Genomic DNA, 25,696 nt, shown 5'->3' on the forward strand with positions numbered 1-25,696 from the left:
CTATGAGTACATTTGGACTACATATAAATTTTCTTGATTCAAAATTACCCACAGGTTGCTTCATTATAAATGTATGCCTGTATAAACTGTCACACCAGTAACAGACCTGCAGTGAAGAGGGCAGGCAGCAGACACTGTTTGTGTCCCTGCACTGACTGAAACTCATCAAAATTTTTCTGGCAGAAATTTCTCTGTAAAATGTGATATGCTTATCCATCTCCTTAATGTGCAAGTGCCTGGGCATATCATAGTCATTGTTTTCCTCACACATCATTTTAGGAAGTGCTATTAGTAGCCCATTTTAACAATGAGGAGCCAAGGTACAAAAAAGAGTCACTTGTTGAAGGTCACACAGGACATCTGTAGCAGAGGAGGAAATTGAGTCTGAGATTCAGATTTATGTGCCTACACTTCAGTCTAAACATCCTTTGCACCCATTAGCTTCCTTACAAGACTTAATTCTTTTTTCATTCTCTTATGTGTATATACTGGACACATAATCATGGAACAGAACTTCAGGAGTAATTCTGCAAAAGGGTTACTGTATCATTTGGAAGAAGGACTACACTATTGTCCTTCCTGCAGCTGTATATCTAACTATTCATCTATGGAATACCAATAGATTTTGAAGGTGCTGGTACAGTTCTCTATGTTTGCATAGTATGTAATTTGTCTGTGCCTTTGTCCTTCACAACAGGGAAACAACAAAGCTGTGAGGATAAATACCAGGGCTTTCTGAAGCCATTCAGAAATTCTTCAAACACACTCTAACAATATCATCCTTTCTTCTGGGCCTGGTAGAAAAAAAATTGAGGAGCTGTTTAAGCAAAGGTGTTTGCTTTGTTTGTTTGGTGGTGTTTTTTTTCCTTTTTTGACAGATACTCTTACATCTGTATGGTTTGCAAAAAGTCTTTGCTAATTAATTGGGAAATTGCTGCTTTTTCTTCTGCAAGGTCATTCAGACAGGTGCAGACAGACACAAGCAAACTCTGCTCACACTCTGAGCTGCCCAGACTTTGCAAGCTTCTGTCTGGAAGATGTAGAGTCATGCTAATGTGGCACCATGCCCAAAATAACATACCCTGCCTCTCAGCAGTGCTCATTAGCTTAGGTTCATGTAGTTATCTTGCTTCTGGACCGGGGCCTTCCGGAGTCTGACAAGCTAAGTGCACTGGCAGAGTTCTCCTGCCTCTCTAGCCTCCTCTATGTACATATACCTTTATGTCATTACACCCTGTCACTTTTTGTTGAGAAATGGACTGCTAAAAATCACTGACTCTCTTCTCCCAGTCACACTCCTAAGGAAACTTTTGTCAGCCTGCCAAGATGATAAAAACGCATGAGGATCTCATGGTTCAGCTCACACCACCACCACCAAAGCAGCAGTAATGGCTGCAGAAGCAGCTAACTCCCAAGCTGCCAAAGCACTGAGGTAGGAAACAGAAGTATGGATTACGTTCTGTATGAAACCTGAGTACAGACCATATGACCCTCAGCATGTTACTGCAACATGGCCAAGAACCAGACTGCACTCTCACAGCATAAGTAATCCAGCATCTGCCCTCAATGGCAAGTTTTTGGGAACGCTGTGAAGGACTGGATTTCCTCCAGCTCTCGAGGAGGAGTGAGTGAGACCCAGCAGATTGCCCCACTGGTTCATCTCCCTTCCTGACATTTCAGGCAGCGTCAATTTCCCAAATCCCAGAAAAAGAGAATAAGATGCAGCTATGCTAAGTTTCTTCCCCCAACCACTGTTACGACCCATAATCCATCACCCTACATTCAAATGACAAGTTTGACTGATTTTATGTTGACCTGTGGCTACTGTGGAAAAGACACAGGTTTCCTCACTGGTAATATAGGATATGGGACAACTCAATCTTTTACCTGTCTATCAGATGTAGAAAATTCCACGCAGTAATATGAGAATGCTGCTGAAAATGCAATGTGAAGGACTCAGTGGGGAAAGAGACATCAGATTTTTATTCTGCCTCCTTGTGGTTATTTTACGACACTGGTCTCAGTTTTCTGTGGGATGTCTCCATTAATCAGTAAATATTTGCACAAATGGCAGTATAAAGATTATACAGGGAGCTCTAAATACAGCTTTTTGCTTTGTTTTGCACCTAAATACTCTTTAAACACAGCTTTAAAAAAACATATCAGGCACATATATTTGTACAATAACATTTACATTAATGTATATGGATGTGAGGTTTTACCATGGCTATACCTCAAGTGTCTTTTGCAAGCAAGTAGCGGCTTATTTTGTGCAGCTTGCTGAGTGCTAGGAAGCTGAAGCAGCTTGAAGCTGCAGCTCTGTTAGCAGGGCCAGTTAGTTTTGAGGTCAAGTGCTTCACTAGCTATAGCTGCACAGCTTTTGTCCAGCACAGAGCACACATGGATCTTTTTCTTGTAGATGAACCCATACACATACCTCTTGCTAAAGCTTTTAAAGCCAAGCTTGAGAAAACATTTTATTGAGGGCAATACTGGAATAGGCTGACACTTAAGACCTTCTGAAACAAGAGAGGTAATCTGTGTTTAAACTTAGTCCTATGCTTTAATCTGCTTTTTTAGTAATTTGCTCTCCTGAACAGAGATAAACATAAGCACATGCTTTCCTGAGTGGAACTCTGAACACATTTACATGTAGCAGTTGAGACATTGATTTATTGGAGTCAAGTCTAGCCCTTATCAAAAAACAATAACACAAAGAACAAGCCTTACCTCTAGGAAATGAGAAGATACTTTGCAACTATATTGCATTGCATTAGAAAGTAAATCCTATGCATGTGAGAGAGGAAAAGCAGTTGTATGATTCAACTAATTTTACTGAAAATTATCCAGATTAGGGAGTTTCAAATGTTCTATACTTGGATTTACATCTGGTTGGTTCTTTTGTGCTGAACTCAGAAATAATTGGGTAAATGTCTTTTTAAAGGCTTAGAGAAACGTCAGTCTTAATCTTTTGCAGCAGGGGTCACTATAAACAAATCTACAAAAACCTGCCAGCATAGAATACATATGCCAGAACAGACAGAAAAATTACTGATTATAGATAAGGAATGGTGTCACTGTAGACGAGCAGGAGAAAGAAACCCAAACATTTCTATATAGGTAATTTCTTTTAAATAAGTTGTACAGGTTTAGCCTATCCTTACAAGAACAGTGACCTAATTTCAAACTATTAATAGAAGAGAAGTAAAGTTGCCTGCATGATATGTACTTAGACATAGGAATTTTAATGCAGTGCATCAAAGGAGTCAGATGACACAGGCAGTATTTTTATATTCTGCACAAAGTTGCACTCTTAAGTATTACAAAACTTAATCAGACCAAGTCTTTAAATATTACTTTTAAGGTATTTATAGTTGTAATCTTTTGTCCTTAGTTACATAGTGCACTGAGTTTCTATACTTATTTAAAAGTTGTTTTGGCATAAGAGTAGAATCTGATCTGAAGTAAAAAGAATCAGAACCTTTTCTATTATAAATGACAATGTTTCATCCAAAAACCTGATGATCTAACATGATTTCCTGCTTCCTAGTATTACACTAAGCTACCCTTTGCTCAGGTATTAGTAGTACAAAACTCCAGGCAAATAATTTCTGAGTCTGCAAACACTTGCACACTTGATTACCTTTAAATATGTGAACAGTCCTATTGAAGGTTGTGAGTTAGATCCTCAACTCATGTAAATCACAGGCCCTATTTAAATCAACAGAGCTGTGACAGTTTATGTCAGCTGAAGATTTGGCACCAGAGGTACATCCCAATGCATAAAGACAAGTACGTGCATAAGTCTCTCTCCAGGGCCCTGAAAGCTAAAGAGGTCAGGTAAACTCTATACAAAGAGAGCAGCCACACTGCATTGAACATTATTGTGTTTAAAACCATTCCAGACTGTTAAACACACATTTATTATAAAGTCAAGATGAAAAATTATGAATTATTTAAGTTTATAGCACCTTAGTTACATTTAAGATGTTGCTGTTCCAAGGCTGGAGGACAGCTGGCTCGTAGTTATGACCACAAGTTACAAATATTTATGATACAAAGCTGAAGACCTTTTAGGGTAATGGAAGCTCAAAAGGCGGCTTTAATGCAGCAGTGTGCTTGCTCCACGCTTCTGGTGATGGCTCCAGAAGCCAGCACCCATTACATTTTTTGCATGAGATAGACCTCGCAGGATCCTTGCTGAACGCTAACTTAGAAGATATGGATGATAAAGGAATAGGTAGAGACTGCAGGGAAACATAACTTCAGATGGAATTTTAAGGCAGGCACCTAACCCTTGTGTACTTTTTCCAGCACTAGTGTGCAAATGCTTTTAAGGAAGAACAATGCAAATGTTAGTGGGCGTGGGTAGAGAACCCGGGTATCCCATGTATATTGGGATCTCTCTACGTGCTCCTATTTACTCCGGGGGCTGAAAGGGCGTGTATTTATTTCTGCGTCTTCTGCAGTCACCTTTGAGGCAGTATCTCAGTTTCACACAACAACTTCTGCTTCCCAAGACCCCCGTGAAAAAACCCTCCCCCTTGGCTAGCATCTTTCGAGCTCCCATCCGCCCAGAACCGAACCGGCTCATTTCTGCATCACCGCCCTTTGTCCTGAGGCGGCTGATGCTCTCGCCGTGGGGCAGCTCGGAGTCCCTGGCCCTCAACCCCTCAACCCCTGAGAGCTCTCGGGGCTGCCGGGGGCGGCGTGAGGAGAGGTCCGAGGGGCGCTGTGAGGGGCGGCGAGAGGGGCAGAGAGAGGGGCAGCGAGAGGGGCAGCGAGAGGGGCGCTGTGAGGGGCCGAGAGAGGGGCGGCGAGAGGGGCGGCGAGAGGGGCAGAGAGAGGGGCGCTGTGAGGGGCAGAGAGAGGGGCGCTGTGAGGGGCGGCGAGAGGGGCAAAGAGAGGGGCAGAGAGAGGGGCGCTGTGAGGGGCAGAGAGAGGGGCGCTGTGAGGGGCAGAGAGAGGGGCAAAGAGAGGGGCAGAGAGAGGGACGCTGTGAGGGGCAGAGAGAGGGGCAGAGAGAGGGGCGGTGTGACGGGCGCTGTGAGGGGCAGTACGAGGGGCAGCGAGACGGGCGGTACGAGGGGCGGTGCGAGGGGCGGTGTGAGGGACAGCGGGGGCGGTGCCAGGGGCAGTGGGGGCGGTACGAGCGGTACGAGGGGCGGTCCAAGGGGCGGTCCCCGCTCCCCGCTCCCGCTCCGACCCGGCCGCGCTTCCTGCGGCGCGGCGCGGCCGCCGCTTCCTGCTCCGCCCCGCGGCGCGTCGGGCGGGCGAGTCCGCCATTGCCGCGGCGGCGGCCCTTTCAAACGCGGCAGCCCGCGGCAGGAGGGGGTAACGACCGGGGGAGCCGCCCGCCCCTCACCGGGACCGGGCTGGGGGTGAAGCAGGGCGGGCAGCCGTGCCGTGCTGGCCCCGCCGCCCTCCGTGCCACGCCGCCCTCCGTGCCACGCAGCAGCGCCCGGCAAGCGAGGGTTTCGGTCTTGTCTCGCTTGTTCAGGACGAAACGAGCCTGTTCTTCTCCCTCCATTCCCAGCCCCTCTGCCCGGGGAGAGAACTGCTCGACCCCTGCGAAGGGGTGAGCAGGGCCGTGGATGCGGGCCGGCGCCCCTGGCTAGGCTGGAAGGGGACAGGAAGGCGATTGAGAGGTGGCACATTCCCGTGGTTCTCCCACGGAGCTGATGCCCTTCCCAGGCGGCGAGGGTGGCATTTAGCTCTGTTAGCCCTTTCTCTTGAACGCTGTCGCATATCTGAAGAAATTGGTGTCGCCAGGGAGAGAATAGGGCTTCCGAGTACGTAAAGTGTATTTTCATCTCGGTCGCGTTTCTGGGCCGAGAAGCAGTGATTTGGGGTGGTAGTGAGTCACCAAGCAACAACAATGCTTTGCTCTCAACTCCCCTTCTACCTCCAAGCCTCCGAAATGAGTGTTCTGGTGTGATAAACTCTGCTGGGTTGTAGCCATGCAGAAGAGATGTGTGTTTTCCATATCCTTTCGGGACTGAAGACATCCCATTGAATGAACCAGGATGGATGTGTTTTTGTGGGACTGGTTTGGTGGAGTGGAGAAAAGGAATGACTGCACATGATGTAGCCACCTGTTGCTGCATCAGAAGCAGTATCCCCTGATTTTGGATAATGTCTTCATAGGTGGTTTGAGAGCAATGGATTGAGGAAAATGCATGAAAAGTGTTTTTGCCCTCCCTTTCTTGGGCAGACCTGATTCATTTACAGGGTGCAGCATAACACGGGTTGTTCCTTTTCCTCAGTGGTACCATTAATTATAGGAACAGGCATGGGATAGAATGCACCTTCTAGGGGCACAGTCTTTGTGCTTTGCCTTTTTGATGGTACTTCTGTAAGTAAAAACAGTAAGTGGTGTTCTTACTGGTTCTTTCACCTTTTCCTCTCTGATTAGATTTGAGGACTGTTTTGGTGTATGTGTGTACCCTGTGTGTCTCTCTGTTTCTTTGTGGTTGTAATCTTCCAGTTAGTGCTGTAGGATTCTAAATTGCGTCTGCAACTCCTTCCCCAGGCAGGCCTGACCAGCTTTGTACAGGAAAAGTCCTTGGAAATCTGCACTAGCTTCTCTGAGCAAGAGTGTCTAGGAGTTCTCCAAGGTTTTAATCTCAAGAGGATTACAGTAAGTTTGATTTATATTTGGAAGTACAACTCAGCTGACTTATCTCTGCAGGATAAAAACCTGGAGAGACAGGAAGATTGCCATATAAGTCCCTACCATTGGTCTGCATAGCATCTTTTCTCATTGTTGCTGACTGTATGCTCACATTTTGATATTTCTTTTCCTTAGAATGTTATTGCAGTGAAGGTATCTTAAAATTACAAACAAAATCAACCTGTTGAGACTCTCCTTATAATTATTGAAGTGGCCATTCTACTTCTACTTAGAATAGTCCAAAATTCCCTTGTCATATGGGATTTGTATAGTGCTCTTTTTGTCTTGCTCCAGGTGCTTCATGTTATAAATGCTGATTTGGCTAGTATTGTTAGACTTATGAAGAAGCTAAACTGCAAAATTCTATTATTCTTGCTGGTTTATTTGTGACAGAAAAGCAAAGGCTGTAGAGCAAAGTTTGAGGAGCTTCTGCATAGAAGGATCCCTGTTTTGTAAGGAATGTGTTGCTTTGGATTAACTGGAAAAGGGATTCAGAAGTTTCTGTGTGCTTTTTCAGCTGGACAGGGCTTGTTGCAGTTACTGAAATGAAATTAATTTCCTAGTGTATTTATGATGGTGGTGGTGTTTTGGGTTGTTTGTTTGTTGGGTTCTTGTTGTTGTGTTTTGGTTTTTTTTAATCCTGTGCCTTCAGGTAGGAAAATCTGTTAGGGCTATTTTTGAATCTGAAAACTGTTGCTCTCCTGATAGAGTTTTAAAAGAGGTGCGTGCTAGTGCAGGGTTTTTTTGGGGGAGTTGGGCAGATGGTGGTGGGGAGTGAGAATTTTTTTAACTAATTACTTTTAAACTGTTATTAAACTTCTCTTTCTGCAAGCGGTTGCTTATGCCACCTTGATTCACATAAGAAAAAAAAAAATTTAATGGGTTGTGCCTTTGCATGAATAGAGAGATTGGAGGAGAATAGCAGCCTCTAAATGAGATTTGGATTGCTCCTTAATAAGGTCTTTAAAACCTCGATCTACTTATATTCTGTGTGCAGCCGAGACCTATTTCAGGTCAGAGAAATTATTATTTCCTTGCTGTGTGTTTTGTGCATACCCATATTAAGATTCTGTACAGGAAAGGATGAGAGGTTCTTGGTCAGTCTTTATTCTTTGTGTAGCCTGACCCCAAACTACAGTAGTCTTATTTTAATGAGTATCTGAGATGCAGCGAGAAGTGTACTATTTGCAGCCATCCAAATTGTGATGTGCAGCTCTGCATTGGATGCAAAGGATAGAAGTGGTGGGAACAAAATAACTGGCAACAAAACTGATGCCAAACTATTTGCAGAGTGAACCTAGCAGATATATTTATCTGCAATAGCAATGATTTAAATAGTTTCAGCTCTTCTTCACTGGATAGGATAATAGCTCTGTGAATTTCTTTAATTTTTACCTGGAAAGTACTTTCAAAGAACATGCTATAACTGCTGAGTTTCATGGAGAAGCCAGGCTTTATTGATGGAAGGGTGTGTTTCAAGCAGTGATGCTTCATGCTGTCATTTGGGACATGGAAAAGCAGGTGAGTTTTGATTCCCTTGAACAGAGGATCAAAGGTCTAGTACAAATCTGTACACAGGCAGATTTGAAATGAAACAGCAGTCAGGAGCTTAAGTATGTGAGCAAGGCCGAAGTTTCCAGGGCCTAGCTCATGTTGCCTTCCATGGAAGTAAAATATTGTTGGTGAGATAAGAACTGTTTTTCTTAGAGAGCAGCATTGTCAGAAATTAAAAGGTTGCTGACAGTGTACATAAAATAAGAAAAGGTGTATTAGCTGATGGTTACTGGCCAGAAGTTTACTAGCCTGAGGTGTGAGAAGAGCTGCTAGAGCAGAGCATGTTGGTTGAATATGACAATTGGCAAGCTGCTGAAATTCTAACCAGAGTGGCTGGATAACTTGTGCACAATTCTGGATACTGTGTGTTTACTTCCTTCAGCTGATAAGGAAACACCAAGCCCTGTGAACATCTGTGATACATCTGTGACAAGGTACAGCAAAACTGAATACAGTCACAAGAAGGTAAAATGACCTGACTGGTATAAATAGGTTGCTCTTAATTTTTCAGTTTTGTAATTGGCTCTTCCACAGCTGTGGGATTCTTATGGATTTGGAAGGGACTATCATTTCTTTCCTTGGGGTAGGAACCAACTCTCACTGGAATATGGAATACTGGAATATGGAATACCGGAGCTGACAGAGAAGGAAGTGTTAAAGGCAGTTTTCTCATTGAGGCCAGTCTGTCTGGAAAATATAATAGGAGATAAGTGGCCAACTTCACACTGGCTTGATCCCAGCATGCTGTGGGAGGGTGCATAAAGCTGTTTCCAGTTCCCTCAACACTCGAGGTAGGGGATGTGGGGGACTGTATCCCCATAGAAGTGGAGCATGGAGCTGGCAGTAGCTTACTGTCAGTGCAACAGTCAGTGTTTTAGATGCCCCATGTAGACTTAACAGTACTTGCCTTTGCCTGCTTCTTGAGTCTTCCTGCCTTACTTCAGGGACTGTCTCCAGGCTTGTTTTCTGTATTAGCTATCTCTCATCAGTGGCATTTAGACTTGTTTCTTTTTCATCCTCTTCCCTGCCTCCCCCTCTGCAGTGAATCACAGAAGGGCTGTTTTTCTTAGTCATTAAATGTAGGTGTTTGCACACCCCAGCACAGGCGTATCAGGAGGAAAATTTAGCAGACAGCTGTCTGGCAATTTGAAATTAAACAAGAAGTACTTTCGTGGTTTCCAATTTTTTTTTTTTTAAACAAAATGTATATATGTAGTAGCTATAAGATTCTTTTCTACAAATAGGAAGCACAGTTAGTTTGTTGTATTCATTATGAAAAGGGGAGGTGGTTATAATTTAGTCCCACCTTGAAGTGGAAATATGATTTTTTTTTTGTTTTTTTTTTCCCTTGTGATACCCCATGCTTGATATTTATCTTGTATATGCTTTTTTGGTATTGGCTTTTATTTTCAGCTGTAGAATTCCATTTTGGCTTCTGACCACAGCTTGGCTGTTCGGGGAGAATTACTAAAGAGCTCATCTCCTATTCTTCTGCAGATATGGAGAGTTAGATAGGTCACCAGTACTGGATGTCAGGAAATGCAATTAACTTTATAAAGTGAGCATTACTCTTGCCGTAATCTTACTTAATGTAATGACACAAATGTTGAGATATTTTGAGACCCTCAGCCACTTGAGGTGAGGGGGGAAATACTAGCAGATAAAAGGACCTTCCAGATGAGGTTTTCCTTCTACCTGGGCTTCTGGGGAGGCTCCAGAACTTTAATGCTATATGCTGAGTGTTCCAAACTGACAGGGATGTTTAGAGTGGTGTTGCTCAGTAGGGGCAATGCTGACTTCAGGTGAGAGACCATGCATATTGGTCTTTTCCTTCTTACTTACAGGGATTTAATGGCTACCCATGAAGAAGCTGGTTAGAGTGTTTAAAAACGGATCACTTTCCTAGAATACCCGGCTAGTTGTATTAGCTAAAAAGAAGCATGAAGTGTCCCAGCACCTACAAAAGAGTGGATCAGGGATACATCTGGCTTGGGTGTTACCTAACTTTGAAAATATTGGTGTTTAATATTTCTTGTATCTCACATTTACACATTGAAGTATGATGTAAAAATAGAAACATTATTTTCATGCCTCTGAAGTAATGTGAGTAAATAATAATTAATTCAGAACTGTGATTATGACTGTGCAGGTATTAAGAGCAGAGGAACACAGAGAAGAAGAGTGGCTGGGTGAATTTGCGGGTGTCTCAGAACTGACAGTGAAAAGGCACCTGGGAAGCTGGTAAGGTGAGTAATATTTGTCACGTTCTTTGGAGACTTATGGTTTTTCTGTGGTAGATGTGTGTTCCAGCCAGTCACATTATGGAACAGCACAGAAATGCTGACCTGTTATTGACCGAGATTGTAGCTCAAGAAGGTGCTTTGCAAGTAAGTCAATGGTACTTTTTGATGCGACCCTCAATACTGCTTCTTTGACTGCAGTGCTGAAAATTGTCATCTAAATTTTTGTGCTGCTTTACAAGGAAAACTTCTGAAAGCCATTAATAACAAGTGTGTTCTAGTGCTTGAACAGAGGTCAGAATGACGTTGAATTAAAGGGCATTTTGTCCTTGAGTTAAATGGCACTTTGGAAAATGCTTATCTGGTATGTATTGTGCAAACATGGGACTTTAAGGTTCCCATTGCAGTGGTAAGGCTGTATCAAAGGTCACGGCATAAAAATGTGAAGAATGATGAAATTGTACCAGATATAAGTAAAATATGCTTCTGAATTTTGTAGTAATTGAAATAAATTACAAGACTTTTTTGTTTTTTAAGTTTTTAAAATTTTTATTTTCTGGCAGATAAAATTTTGAGGATACGTAACATTTTTTAACTAAGACTGCTAAATATGATTATTGAAATTCATAGGCCAAATCAATTCTGTAACTGTTTAACTTAAATACAGCTATTGTAGGTATGAATCTTGGGTCGGGGAAAGCGTGTGCCTTGCCTTTTCATTTTTGGTAGCTGTTTTATGCACTTTGTATATTCCAAGGTGCAGCTCATTCAAAATAATAGCTCTCATTATGCATACAAGCAACAGATAATTTTTAAATGTAAAAATTGAGCTGAAAATGAACAATTGTCTTGTTCTGTCCCATCAAAACCACATGTGAGCTCACTTTACTAGGTTTTAATTTGAGTTGCTATGCTTTTTAAATAGATGGAGGAAAGACTGGCATACTATTTGTGACACCCAATAAAATGAGAGAACCAGTACCCTTTTTGCTAGAACAGCTTTACATGCAAGCCAAGTAATTACCTCCATGTGAAAAGTAGTTTGAGAGGTTATGCTGCTGGTTTGTTTGCTTAGTTGAAGAGATTGTTGAATGTGTGCTGCTGTGGCCTAAATTCTTGGTTACTGAGAAAACCCAACTTGCTCTAGAGGAAACTTTTGTCATTGCTGAAGACATTATTAGGGCGCATTTGACAGTGAGCTGAAGAGAATACAGCTTCAACCAAGTTATCTTTCTCTCTTCTTTCCTCTGTTTCAGATGTCATCTCTACCAAGGAGGGCGAAAAGTGTAGCCAAAGCCCCTACATCAGAAGAACTACCTTCGTTTCTTAATTCGTAAGATCATTTTTTTCCTTAGAATTTTTAAAAGGTTTATGCTGAGCATGGGCAATTGCATAAGAACAAAATCAGTTTCTAAGAAGTTGATTAAAACGTTTTTGTGCACAAAACTTCAGTTATAAAATGCAGATTACTTAGGCTTCTTCATGCTCATAATGAAGATAGGATGAAAGTGAATTGCCAGTTGTCCAAAGAGTCATGTGTACAATGTGTGTACACATCATAAAAGTTGGTAGATTGTTTAAGCCATTAGCTCTGCAGCAGCGTGAAAGACCTGTATCTGTTGAGTCTATCTTTCTGTTAATTTTTCCTGTTCACTTTCTTTCATGCCAAAAACCCCTCAAGACTAGCTCACTTATGTATTTTTTTTATTCTTCTCATAAGCAATATTGTTTATTCATTTGTTTTTCAGGAGCTCTGAATCAGAGGAGGAAGAGGAGGAATGGGAGCCAAAAAGCAAAGTTGCCAGGAGACCTCGTTTGCCAATGAAAACTGAGGCAAAAAGTAAAAAAGCTGCTGCTCCACAATCAACTGTGGCCAGGAAAATGGTCAAGAAGGTAGCAATAAAAGAGGAAATGGTGAGTATCTATAAGCAAGAGACATTTAATTACTGCTCTTGGGAAGTAGCATGAGCAGATTTTCTGACTCTGGTTCAGTTGGTTGTCTGAGTCTCATCAGCTGATAAAATTCCACTGTTCCTGTGAATGTTCAGTGTGTTGGATAAGCATGGCTTTGTTTTGCATTGAAATGTCCATGATCTAAGGGTCCTCCTTGAAAATTTTGGCCAACGATAATAGGATGTGGTTTTCCCTGGATATCTTTCAACAATGTGAATAAATAAATGTCTCTGTTCTCTCTGGTTTTGGTATTGCACCTTTGTTGTCTTCTACCTTTTCACTGTTTGGGTACCACAAAAAGAAGGCAGCCTGTTCTTACGTTTCGTTGCATGGTTCTTAAACCCTGTAAAGACTGCAGTTTTATTACTATTAATATAGAATGGAGTTATATTGAAAATTAGATACTTCTGTATCATGTCATGACAGAAGCCAGTCCTGATTTCTGAGGATGATCTCTGCAGAAGTCAGTAAAGAAGGTGTGGCTTGTCCAAGGTTAAACTGTATCTTGGCAGAGCAGATCTCAGTTCCAGTTCCTATGCTGGGAACCTAACACCTCAGAAGTGCTTCCCTGCCTGTGGTTTCCTGTTTTGTTGACATCAATGGAGGCAAAGATTGTAGTCAGTGTCTTCTGAAGGAAGGTCCTATTAGATTCTTTGCAGGATAATTTTATTTGAGCTTAATCAGAGGTCTGCTGTGTTTGTATTTTTTCCTCCATGCAAGATTCATTTCAGGGCTGCTTGATTTCTGGCTTGGTGTTTTGCTGCCAGAGACATTACTTGGGAAAATGATATCTGGTAGCAAGTCTTTTTAGAGTTTAAATGAAATGTTGAACCACTTTTAACAGTCAGTGTTGTTCATATGGTTCTAATGTCTTTTTGGCAGGATGTATCCTTGCCTATTGCACCTGTAGAAGATAATAAAATGCAACTTCTAAAACCTAAGGAAGAAAATGCAGGCACTAAACCAAAAAGTTTAAATCGAACGCCAGAAGTGCCTAAGAAAATGGAAATAAATTCATTCCAAAGGAGAAACCCAAACAGTTTAGTGAGTGATGAAAAACCCTCAACAAGTGTTCCTGTAGTGAAACAAGAGAAATGCGAGGAAGAGTTTGCATTTGATGAACCACCCTCTAAAAAGATTAAGTTGAATGCATGTCCTGAAGGAAAGCCAGTTAAAAACCTGGGAGGCAAGAAAATAAAAGAAGAATTTGAAATGAACTGGGATATTGTTCAGGTATGAGACTTTTTCCTTTTCTGAGGTACCAATGAAATTATTTCCTGCATAATTAGTGCTTATAATCTTAACATACAATTTCAGTCCTCTGAAGTTGTCATTTAACCTCTTGCCATAAAGGTTGTCATAAAATGTGTATAAATATAGATGTTGGTTGGTAACTGTTAAAATGTCAAACTTTTACATCATTCTAATATCTGTTGCTTTGAGTGTCCTTAGAACAAAGCTTACCTGTAACAGTTTGTGTGGTTCTCATGTATGAGCTCATGGGGGTTTTGGTGGATGTACACAACTGAAACTCCCACAGGAAGGGGTGCTGACAGATTTGGGATGTTTGTGTGAAGTTTTACAACTTAGTATTTAGTCAGTGTGGATCATTCAGATGCAGAGACCTATTTGAGAGTGTTTATCAATTTATGGTTCTATCAAAGAAGGAGATTTGCATTCCTCACACAACAGGGACCACAAGGGAGATACCATCTTTGTTTTTGTAGGATTTTAACTTTGAAAACCTTAGGGTGGAGGCAGATTTAGCATAGCTCTTGTGCTGGAAGACTGGGTGTGATCATGGAAGATTTTAATATGAATAGAATGGGAATAGATAGGACATATTGTATTCATCATCCTTAGTACAGTCTGCTGAAGAAAGCTGTAAAATTTTGTGGGTTTTCTCGTGTATTCCTGGAAATACATGTGGAAATTTGATCCTTATGTGTGCTCTAAAAGGAGTGAATATGATTGTGCAGGTGTTATATTTTTAGGCTTCAGAAGGAAACTTTTGAGAGGCTCTTGTATCAGCCCTCTACAGTATCTACTGTAGTGAAGTGCAAACAGATCATGATGGTTAAAATGTTACCGAGATAAGCTGCTTGCATAGGGTGTCAGTGATGCCATATTGATACCCTATAACTTTAGAAAGCTCAATTTGTACAAAATCATGTTTAGCTGTGCAAGGCTTGGTTTGTCTTGACACTGTCAGTAGTATTGCTAGTTTCCTGTTACTGGTTGAGTAGGATTTGGATCAGCTCTGGCTTTGTGGGTTTTGTTTGTTTAGCTGAACCGTGAGGTATGTCAGTGTTGGCTTTAAAAAAAATTCCAAGTTTTCTGAGTTGTTGTGTACAGACACAAAACAGCAGAAACTGCTGTTTCTGCTTTGTTGTATAATTTTGGTTTGACTTTTTTTTCCTTGGTTGTTTTTTTTTCTTTTTCTTCTTTCCAAGAGGTACCGCTTCCTGCATTTTTTACTGTGGTTACAAGTTTCTGGAAACATTGGTTGCTGCATTTCTTGCCGAAATGCTGGGTGTGGTGGCTGGATGCATGATGAGCCTGACATCCTGTCTTGGGGAGGACAGTAGTGTCTGTCCACTGCAATGTTCTGGGAGTGGTTTTGAATGTTGAATGAGAGGCTGTTAAAAGCAATCTACCATCTCTCTTAAATGTGTTTGATCGTTGTGTTTGGGTTTTTTTTCTCTCCTTGGACAGGCCTTGTCAGAAATAACAAATGTTGAACCATGGGTGTGTGCAAACCTAATTTGGCTCTTTCAAGAGGAAAACACGATTCCTTTTATTGCGCGGTACCGAAAGGAGCTCATCAATAATCTGGAGGCCGACGCCTTGCGGGAAGTGCAGCACGCGTTGGAGGAGCTACGGTAAGTGAGTCAACAGCACAAGAAGGGATCTGGGTGGGGAGTGAGTACCAACTGGCTGCTGCTTCTGTGTCCCTTGTTTTACCTCCTTGTACACACTTCAACTGTAAATGAACTAATGAAGGAAATAGTTTAAAAACTGAGGTAATTATGCTTGATACCTGTCTGGGGTTTTGTTAGGTTTTTGTTGTTGTTTTGTTTTGTTTTTTCTCTAAGAAACACGAAATCTAGAATTATTATTTGCCAAAGAAAAACTAACATCTTAATTTCTTTGCAGTTTATTAAAACTGCACAGAAAAACTTCTACTTAAAGAGTAGTTAATGTAGCATGATGAGAGGGAAGCTTTTAGAATCATTAAGAGCCCTTAGCTCGCTGCTTGGATCAGAGAAGCTTCTAGTGAAGAGCCCTTCTTAGATTTGCGTGTACCAGGAGATGAGGTTAAACTATCCCAGATCACTGCAGGGAAACAAATGATCAGCAAAGCTTGTGGCAATGGATGAAACTGCTTTCATTCCATCTTACTTTTGAGCAACCCTGTATTCTTGAGATGGCAGGGGAACAGACTGGCCAGCTCTTCTGTCAGCTTGGTGTTGTCCTCCTTGTGCTCCCTGAGATCCTTTCCAAGGAGGGAAGGTGGCCTGAGACAGTCCTTGTCTTAACAAGTAATTAAATAATAACAAAGTACCTCTGCTGCTTGTGGTTGCGCCCATGTATCTTACTGAAGACCTAGGAGTTTAAATCTGGTAGCCTGTACTTGATGCTGCAGAACTGTTTTGATATGAATTGTATCTGTAAATTGTATCTGTATCCTGTGCCATCAGTGTGGATTTATTCTCAGGCCTTTTTGTTTGGCTTTCAGGCCAGTAGTATTACAGAAATGTGTGGAGCAGTAATTACTATCAGTGTTACTTGATGATTTTTCTTAGAATTACTACAGGATATTTTGATACAGCTTTGAACTTCCTGAAGAGAGAGAAAAATGGTTATAGACTTTTAAATTACCAGCTTGGTTTGTTGAAGGTTAACATGAGATACAATTTCCAGGGGTTTCAGAGAGTTTCAGCTGTGTAATAGACGAGGTCACTGTGAAATGTAACGGTTAACACTAATCTCTTGCTTTTTAGTACTGTTGCAAAGAAGACACATACAATGATACAGAAGTTGAAGAAAGAAGGAAAGTTATCCAGTTGCCTTTTAAAAGGATTGCTAAATTGTAGAACTTTGGAAGAATTAGACCATGTGGTCAGTACTCTAGTCTTTTTCAGAACAACCTTTAGTTTAAATGTAATCTTGCATTACTGAATAGTACATAATGTCAAGTGTAGAGCATGATTGAAATACTTCACTGCTTTTTAATAACTGGTTTTGTTTTGTTTGTTTTTTTTGTTATAAGTCTGCACCTTATAAAACTGGGAGTAAAGGCACCAAAGCCCAGAGGGCCAAGCAGTTGGGATTAGAACCTGCTGCTCTCTCCCTTCTGCAGAATCCTGTGGAACTCAATCTCTTTTCTTACATTAGACCCAATACCAAAGGTAAGTGCTGTGCTTTTTGACCGGTAATGTTTTAAATGTCTGAAAATATTTTAAGAGGGAAATGACTTTAATTGTTCTGATGTTGTTGGAAGTTAGGCAACTACTTGAAATTCAGTAGTGCTTTTAGCAACATGTGATCATATGTTAACACGCATTTAATGACTCTTCCTCAACCTTTCTTCTCTCTTTGTATTGCAAATAGTAATAACTGTGATAAAGAAATGACATGAGTCTGGAGACCTTATAGTTGACATCTGTAATTACTGGTAAGAGAGAGGGAACCACAGCACACACCTGAGACCTTTCCATTGTTCTGCTTGTATTCCTGAAGATTCCTGTTGATTGTACAAGATGTTTATGCTCATAGTCTGTACAGAAGGAACTATCACCCAGCAAAGCATATCTTAATGGAAACTGGCCTAGGGGATTGGGAATGAGCAGGAGAGTTTGTGTCTGAATGGCAGTAGGGATTGGAGAAGATGTAATTTCTGTAATTTGAGCAAGAACTTTCAACAGCATGATTGTCATGTATAGATTGCAGAATTGTGTCTTTGTGAATGCAGTTATGGGTGGATCTGTAGGGGGCAATCTCTGACAATAAAATGTGAAGATTGCTGCAGCCTTCCATATGGTGTTAAAATAGAGATGTACTGCTATTCTTCCCTGCCCCAACACATACTTTTTGAATTCCAGCAAAAAGATATTGAACCTCCTTAGTAAGGCTGGCTCTTACTTTTCCCACTTCAATTTATTTAAGTATTACTTATAAAATTCTGCTGATTCATTTGCAATGAAAATCAGTTACCAAATATTCTGGTTATTAAATTACTGCATTTCAGCGTACGTCACTGCTTCATACAGCAGTGTATTGCAGACATATATCTGACTATTGTGGTGCAGTCTAAAGAGCCAAAAAAAATCTTCTCTGTGAAACTTCAGATAAATTATTTAGAGTATTTTCAAAAGGAAGTGCTGTTTGTTGCACTATAAACATTAGTTTTTGGAAACCAGTACACCTATTTTCAATTCTGTGCTAAACTAAAAATAATGCTGCTCAGGTTTATATAATGGTCTGCCTTTGAAAGACATCAGAAGTTATATACATCTATGAAGTAGGTCACTTTTATCACTTTGGGAGCCAGTTTGACGGCTTATATACAACTTTAGATCAGAGTGTTTTGGGTTTTTTGTACGGAATGAGCCATTTGCAGTACAGAAAAGTTTTCATAAAATCTTAATATTTTGGTTCTTTTTAATTCTCAGTGTTTTTCAACTTATCCTAAAAATAAACTGAAATAAAAACAACAGTTCATGTTTCAAGGGCCAACATTGGAAAGTTAAAGAAGCAGGCTAACCAGAAAATTTTGTTCTTTTAAGTTGTATGCATGGTCAGAAACTTCTCTAATTATACAAACATGTGCTGGTGGACACAGTAAAGTGTCTCTGTGAGTGGTGCTTGTTGAATGAGAACTTTTCTGATTATTTCTCAAATTCTGACTTCTTTGGGCCTATGCTATCTTGTTCAAATAATCTACTTGAGTGCCTCAGTCTGTGTTCAGTATGATGCATGTCTTCAGATTCCCTTAGCTTTGTATTCTGACATCACTTCTATCATAAGAAATAGTAACTCATGGATGTAAGAATCCAACATTTACAGCTTCTGATAAGTTTAAGCATTTAATAATGTATTATTCTCACATTTTTTTTCTTTCTGGCAGGTAAGTTTAGCTTCCTCGTCTTATAAAGGGGCAAGATAATTTTTTTTTATAGCATGTAACTTTATAGCCTAATCAGAAGCAGGGTTCTGGGTTCCATGAATAGGTAAAGCTGTGCAAGCTGTTAAAATGCTGTAAATAAAACTATCCATTAGGCAGCAGAGTGAACAGCAGCCTGTGTTGCAGAGACAGAGAGACAGTTAATGCTGCATCTGCCAGCTCTAGGATTCTTGCTGTTTGGTCTGAGGCATTCATTACTGACTCTTGTTAGAAGCAGAGCTAAATATATCAAATTAAAATACAAGATGTCTATTTTATTTCATTATCTCTGCTTCTGGTCTAATTCAATCCCTTTGCTAGGAAGAATTATGTGCTTCTTCTTTTGGCCATTTGAAGGAAAGAATGGGTTCTGTGTGTTGGAAATTACCTGAATGATTGTTATCTCTCCAGAGATATGAAGACATTTATAACTCCATGTCTTTGAAGACATTTTATAAATTCAGTGTTTCATAGGAGAGGTTGATGGTACCCTGACCTCAAAAGAATTGTTGCGCAAACTTCTGCTACAATAGAATGGAAATATAAAACTATTGCACAGAGAAAAGATAGGATTACCTGCTAAGACTTTTAGGCAGTTTTCATACCAGTAGCAAATATGTAGACTTCTGCTGCAGTTGCTCATTTATTAAAAACTAAAAAATTATATTTAATTTTTTTTTTAAATTATATTTAAATATCCAATTTTACTATTGCACTATTTATGTCACAAATGTCAAGATCTGTTAGCATTCAAGAAAAAAATGTATCCAATTTTAATATAATTTTGACTTAGAATAATGCACTGGTCTCTTCAGGCTCATTAAAAATATTGCTTCATATCATATGTTTTGGAAAGGAAGCTTTAGTTGATAAAAATTTTAATGAATTAGGATGCTTTGAAATCTTTGCAAGTCAGTCAGATACCTTTAATCAATTTCCTTTCATATGTTTTGCATATATTCACATAGTTTGCATATATTTTCTTAATACTTGTGCAGTTGTGTAAAGTAATTTTATTAGTTTTTTCTGTCATTATTAACTGTATATTATAATGACTGCATTTTCTATAATTATTTGTCTTCTAAGGGCTTGCAAATATCCAGGAAGTAGAGGCTGGAGTGCAGCATATTTTAGCAGACATATTTGCTAAAGATAAAGATACACTGGATTTCATCAGGAAATTGTAAGTTTCATTCTTACTTTCTAAATTTTCTTGCTTACGTGGTAAAATACAGTCTCCTAGTGGCAGATAGAGGACTTTTTCTTAATGATGTGAAATCAGTGCTCCTGTGAGATGGATTTAGGGCTATTCCTGTGTGTTTTCATTAGCCCTTCTGGCTGTCAGTGCAGTAGAGATCTGCTGTGAGCATGGTGTGGTGCTATAACTCCCAAAGAATGAAAACCTCTGTGCTCTGCCCTGTGAATAGCAGATCTCCCATGCAGCTAGTGACCCATGACGTGTTTTCCTTCTTTGTGCTTTCCTCGAGCTATAACTCTTCAGAAGTGAATCTGCTTAAGCTCTTGCTCCAATAGCTGATCTGACACCAGTCAGTGTAACTAGTGTGAAGTGGTGGTTGATTTTGGCATTGGTAGCCAATAAGGCAAACAAATATGACTGTTTTTAAAGCAGGACTTACTGATCTTTAATTGATTAGCTGAATTTAAATTTTCTTACATTGCCTGACTTCAGTGTTGTCATGTCTGGGGAGTTGGTGTGACAGGGCAATAGTCACTTGTTGTCTGCTGTGTGCCATATGGGGCAGAGAAGAGAGTTATCAGAGAACATGCACCACCTTAGGAACATGCAGAGTTGCTTTGAAACAGCAGTGTGATAATTTCAGTGAGGGGGGTTGTTTTGTAAGGGATGTGCTGTCACTTTCGTTATTTTGACCACAGGAAATTCCTTAGTTGAGTACCCAGTGCTCTACAGATGAATCCTGTTCATCTGAAGTGTGTTGTATGTATGATAATCATGAGAAGCATTCAGGAATGACTGCCATTTTTTTGTAACTTCCTAAAATTTGTTCTGTGAAGTTTAACCCATAACTGAAGTGCAGGTGGTGGCTTTTGAGTTTGCATTCCCTTGAGGAGGAGGGCTGTGAGCAGCTTTTTCTGCTTGAATGTCTTCTCTTGGTATATTATAGTCAGTACACATTATGTCACCTCAGCATGAAGTTATGTCATCCAGTTCTGCAGGTAATTCAAGTTAACATCATTTGTAATTGAGCAGACTCCAAGCTTAATTTTTATTTATCTATGCAGCAATGACTTGTTACAAGTTTCAGGCTAAAATACCTTACAAATATCTGATTTTCTTCTATTCAGATGCCAGCAAAGGTACATTTCCATCCAGTCAACATTGGCAAAAGTGTCATCCAAAAATGGAAATGAAAAAGATATTGATAAATTCCAGCTGTACCATGAGTTTTCTTGTAATATAAAGAATATTCAGCATCATCAGGTAAAACTTGAAATTTTAATGGTTTTTTTCTTAGAATTTTAACTGCAGTAAATGTTGCTTTGTTTTTGAATTGTGTTGCTTAAAACTAATTCTAAAGATATTTTCTTTTTCTTTACAGTTATCAGAGGTATTAGAGGCTTTCAAATTCTTGAAATGCAGAAATAAGCTCTTGATCTGTTTTAAAAACCAGAGCAAAGGACTGCTATGTAGTACCCCAAAAATTGGTTTGTTTTGCAAGGCATCATTTATTTCTTTTGTGGAGCATATTTGGTTATCCTAAGCCCCAAGCTTAGGGTAAGCTTAGACTTACATAACAGTAGCTAAAGAAAGGGGGGCTGCAGCAAACAGAGAGAAACTGATGACTTGACAGCCAGGCTACCCCTGTTACTGAAGTTCAAAGGCAGAAGTGTGATGCACTCAATGCAACTGTCAAGACCTCTGCACTAATTCATAACTAATCACCAAGTGAATTGTCCCTTGTTTTATTTACAATAACCTAGCTTAAAAAAAAAACAAAACAAACCCAACAAAAACCAATGGAAAAAACCAAATTATAATCCCAAACCCAAAACAAACCATAATATCACAAAAGACAGACCACTTAGATGCTTCTAACTAGAAATGTCCTTTTCCTTTAGAAGGCTCTGATATGCTCTCATTTCTTCTGTGATTTCTGGTTTAAACCAGTGTATTTTGAATAAATTAAGGATTAATTTATTACCAAAAAAAATTCACAACCTGGATAGGCTAATTTTTAGGCTGTTTTTCTGTTTTCCAATATGAAAGGTGTTAGGTGAGAGATTAAATAGCTACTGTTGATTTCAATAGGCTGTTCTTGCATAGTTGTTTGAAGAGGTACCTGTGGTTTTTCTCTTTGTAATAACTATGAACTTTTATTCTCATTATATTGATAGTTATCTGGTGAAAAGTTGCTTCTAGAGAGTTGGGAAAAGTTGATAGAGCACCCTATTTGCTACTGTGGTGACATTGACAAAGATTGGTGGATTCATCATGTTATGATATATGGATTCTTGTGTGTCCTTTTTTTCTTGAAGGAATACTTGAGCTGGGAAAGAGTGTTTGGTTTTACCTGCTCTCCCAGTGGTGAATACCATGGTGTTCACTCAATACATGTTGCATAAGTGTTTCCTGGGATGATGGTATGATTTAGTTCTTCTTCAAGACATCCTTTTTTTAAAAAAAATAAGGAAAACTCTTGCTTAACTACAGTGAGGGCTAAAACCTGTGTTTCCCAAACCTGGTCAGCACTTTGATTATGTGGCTACACTGTTTTTTATCCAGGATGTGCCCTTAGTTTGTCTGTTTGATGTTATGTTTAGCTCAATCTGCTTTGGTTTATTCTTTCCTGTGCCTGCTGCTAATCTGAATATCTCTTTCTTTACCAATTCTGGATCTTCAGAGAAAGAATAAGCACTGATTTTGCCACTGGCAGTCCTGTAATCACAGGATGGTTTTGTACACTTACGTGCTTCCTTTTATCTGTATGTTTCTGCTATCAGCTATTCTAATACATTTAATATTTCTGTACTGTGAATTGAAGAAGTCTGAGTTCCTTGTTGGTTCAGTGAGGTTTCAACGCTCAAGGTGTGACAGGGCTCTCTGTACTGGTTGAGCAAAAAATGCATTTTATGACAGTTTCTGACAAGTAAACTCTGCTGTATTGTAAATATACTGTAACTTGGTTCTTGGGTTCTTTCTTTTTTCAGTTTCTGTCTTTCTCCCTTTTGTATTTTGATAATGAAATAAGGAGAAATATTTTTTTTCCTTTATCTGCCATTTCTTCATTAAGCTTAAACCCTGGTATTGTACTTTTGAAAGTCTTTCTCATCATTTTCTTTGTTACCTGACCTACTGATGCAAATTGTCATTTTTTAATGTCCTTATTTTCTTGGGTTATGACCATCGTTTTCAATACATGTCTTTATTTTTTCCTTCACCTGACACTATGAAGAGATAGTTCTTTTGTGATATTAAAAACTGGTAAAAATATATTCTTTAAGAATAGAGTTCAAGATGTCTTCAAGAGAAGGAATTCTCTGGTTTGTCTCAAGATTATTGAAGGAAGCTTATACCTGAAAAAGATATAGGAGAGCCTGAGTCCCAGAGTGAGTTATGTAATTTACTAATCCCCAAGAACTTTAGGATGAATAGGTGTGTTTGAAGAACAGTTGTAAAACTTCCTGCTTTGAAAACCTTCTCTACTGCTATCCTGGCTGCTTGCAGACAAGTGTACTGAATGCCTTGAGGCAGAGGCAGAAGTCAACCTTAAATCACCTCTTTTTGGAGTTGCAAACACAAGATTCCATAAAATACCACACTGAAACTTGTCATCTCCTGAGTATGGGAGTGCAAGTGATCCTAAAGACCTGAGTGTAGCCCCAACTCTGCTCTGACTTAGATGTGAGTATGGGGGTGCACAGTAGCCTGGCATGTTACCTGTAGGAAAGCAGGCTGTGCTTTTGTGACCAAAGCCCTGGCAGCTGTGAGTGAGTGTGCCTTGCAGCATGTGTTGCAGTGATTTTAAGTGCTGTGCAGTAAGCTGTGCTGCAGCTTGGTTCTGCTGTAGTTCTGGATGACTTGCTTGTTTTCTCTTCTGAGACATGTCATTTTGTCTTGTTTGAGTCCTGAAGTAATCAGGACTGGTGTGGAGTCAGGTTGTTTGAAAAAGTTAAAATACTAAAACTGTAACAAGAGAAATCCTTGGTTTAGTCAGCTTTAAAAGCTGACTCCAGATTTTGACATGGTCAGATACCCTGTGGGTGTTTCCAGCTGGAACCTTTTGCTAGCGGGAGGTTCAGTCACAGCTTCTTTCTTTGGCAGCAAGGAGAACCTGACTGGGCTCTCCTAGGACATGGCTGAAAAGCAATACCAACACTGTCATAACTAAGGAAAAAAATCTTTAAAGAGTTTGAGTTTTTGACTAATTGTAAACAGTTTAGTGTTTGTGTATGCCTTGGGGTTGCTTTCCTGTATTTGGACATGACTGAAATAGTGTGAGGAAAAGAATTCATGAATTAAGTGTAACATTTGAGGCAAATGCTCTACTTTCAATCTCATACTTAAAAAGGAATTGGAATTTGAAGTCCTTGGCAAAGTATACAGAACTTATTCTGTGAGTTTAAGTCAATATGCAACATATAAGAGAATTGTGCAAAATGAAGCATGTTGTGTTTTTAGGATAAACAGAATAAGGTTTGATGAATCTTGTGACTGGATCATATTGTTGTTCTTGCTTTCTCTGAAAAATGTATGTTGTTTCTAACAACCCTGGCCCTGGATCTGTTCCAATCTCATATAAAAACTGTCTTTTTCCAGAAGTGAAGACTGCTTTATGAATAGCCAGATTTTAACCTGTTACTTAAGAAACCAAACTATACAAAAAGAGCTTTCTTATATTAGAGGGAGAAATTGAGTAATTCCATTCTTAACTGAGCATTTATTGGATTATTATTCTTCTCTGAATATTCTGATTATTCTTCTCTGAACCAACAGGATAGGCAGGTTGTTTGAGAGTAAAAAATATAAGTACTATTAGTGACTGCATTAACAGCTGGTTTAAGTTCAGGTGACTGACACATTCTGCAGATATAGTGCCAGGAAAAAAAATGTGATGCAAATATTGAGTCTGCTGACAACATGCTGAATGATGACATTATAATTCTATCACATATATTCTCTGTTGTGAGCATCACTTTGATTTCATTTTAACTTGACGTTTAGCTTTCTCTCTTTTTAAAAAGTAAAGTCAGAATAAACGTGAAAGCATTTGATTTGTTAAAATGTGTCTTTCTAATTTCTACGTGAAAACATTTGCTTTGGCAGTCAAGGTACCAGATGCTATAATATTTCACATGCAATCTTTATTATTAGCTTTGTTGTTCAATGATATGTCAGGCCTGGTATGTCACAAGAGCAGTAAGGCTGAGGAATATAAATTGGTACTATGTCCTGGAGTCATTTTAAACCATTGTATTTAACATATGTGACATGTCTGAGTTAGCTAGTGATTGAATTAAAGTTCATGATTGACACAGAATGCTCTGTTGTGACAGTGCTCAGGGCCTGCTACATACAGCAACATGTATAGTCATACAGGAATGTCAGCTTCGAGTGGGTTTCTTTTTTTTTGGTATTTTTCTACTCTAAAATACTTTGGAAGGAAAAATGAAATCTAAATATACGCATTTTATTTGCTTCTGAGTATTATTCTGTTTCTAAAATCTGCTGGTCAGTGAGTTTTTGTAGTATTAAGGTGAATATTCAGTGTCTCCATAGGGAGATTAGACTAGGAGTTATCCACCAGAATCCTCCAGGATCCACCACTTGTGTTGTGATTTTGGTTTTCAATGTAGAGTCATAGTCTTCCATTTAAAATTGAACTCTGTGTACAGGTAGCATTTATGCAACCAAATTTAGCTTTAGATCATCACTGTGGAGTTAAGTACACAAGACTCTGTCAGAAGTACATGCATATGGTTTGAGGTAGGAGTTACTGTGAAGAGAGTGAGTGTTTGCATCCTTTTCTGCTATTTGTAAATTAGGCAGGAATAACTAAATTCATCTTTCAAATTAATCTGAGCACCTTTGTGTCGCAAGCTGTGATTCATAACTAATTTAAAATTTGTATT

At 39.6% G+C, this 25,696-nt stretch overlaps 1 protein-coding gene across 2 annotated transcripts in view; it reads left to right on the plus strand.

The window, feature by feature from the left end:
• The first annotated feature begins 5,337 nt into the window (after positions 1 to 5,337).
• SRBD1 (S1 RNA binding domain 1) overlaps positions 5,338 to 25,696 on the plus strand; it is a 124,171-nt gene continuing 103,812 nt past the window's right edge. For both annotated transcript variants that reach the window (XM_084202457.1, XM_084202458.1), the window contains exons 1-11: positions 5,338 to 5,792; positions 6,533 to 6,640; positions 10,377 to 10,473; positions 11,724 to 11,800; positions 12,216 to 12,381; positions 13,303 to 13,653; positions 15,136 to 15,302; positions 16,425 to 16,542; positions 16,694 to 16,832; positions 19,673 to 19,769; positions 20,912 to 21,047. In XM_084202457.1, coding sequence (XP_084058583.1) covers positions 11,724 to 11,800; positions 12,216 to 12,381; positions 13,303 to 13,653; positions 15,136 to 15,302; positions 16,425 to 16,542; positions 16,694 to 16,832; positions 19,673 to 19,769; positions 20,912 to 21,047 — 1,251 coding nt within the window. In that variant the 5' untranslated portion in view covers positions 5,338 to 5,792; positions 6,533 to 6,640; positions 10,377 to 10,473. The remainder of the gene's footprint in view (positions 5,793 to 6,532; positions 6,641 to 10,376; positions 10,474 to 11,723; positions 11,801 to 12,215; positions 12,382 to 13,302; positions 13,654 to 15,135; positions 15,303 to 16,424; positions 16,543 to 16,693; positions 16,833 to 19,672; positions 19,770 to 20,911; positions 21,048 to 25,696) is intronic.

Source organism: Fringilla coelebs (assembly GCF_963513975.1).
Source record: "Fringilla coelebs genome assembly, chromosome: 3".
Taxonomy (NCBI): Eukaryota; Metazoa; Chordata; class Aves; order Passeriformes; family Fringillidae; genus Fringilla; species Fringilla coelebs.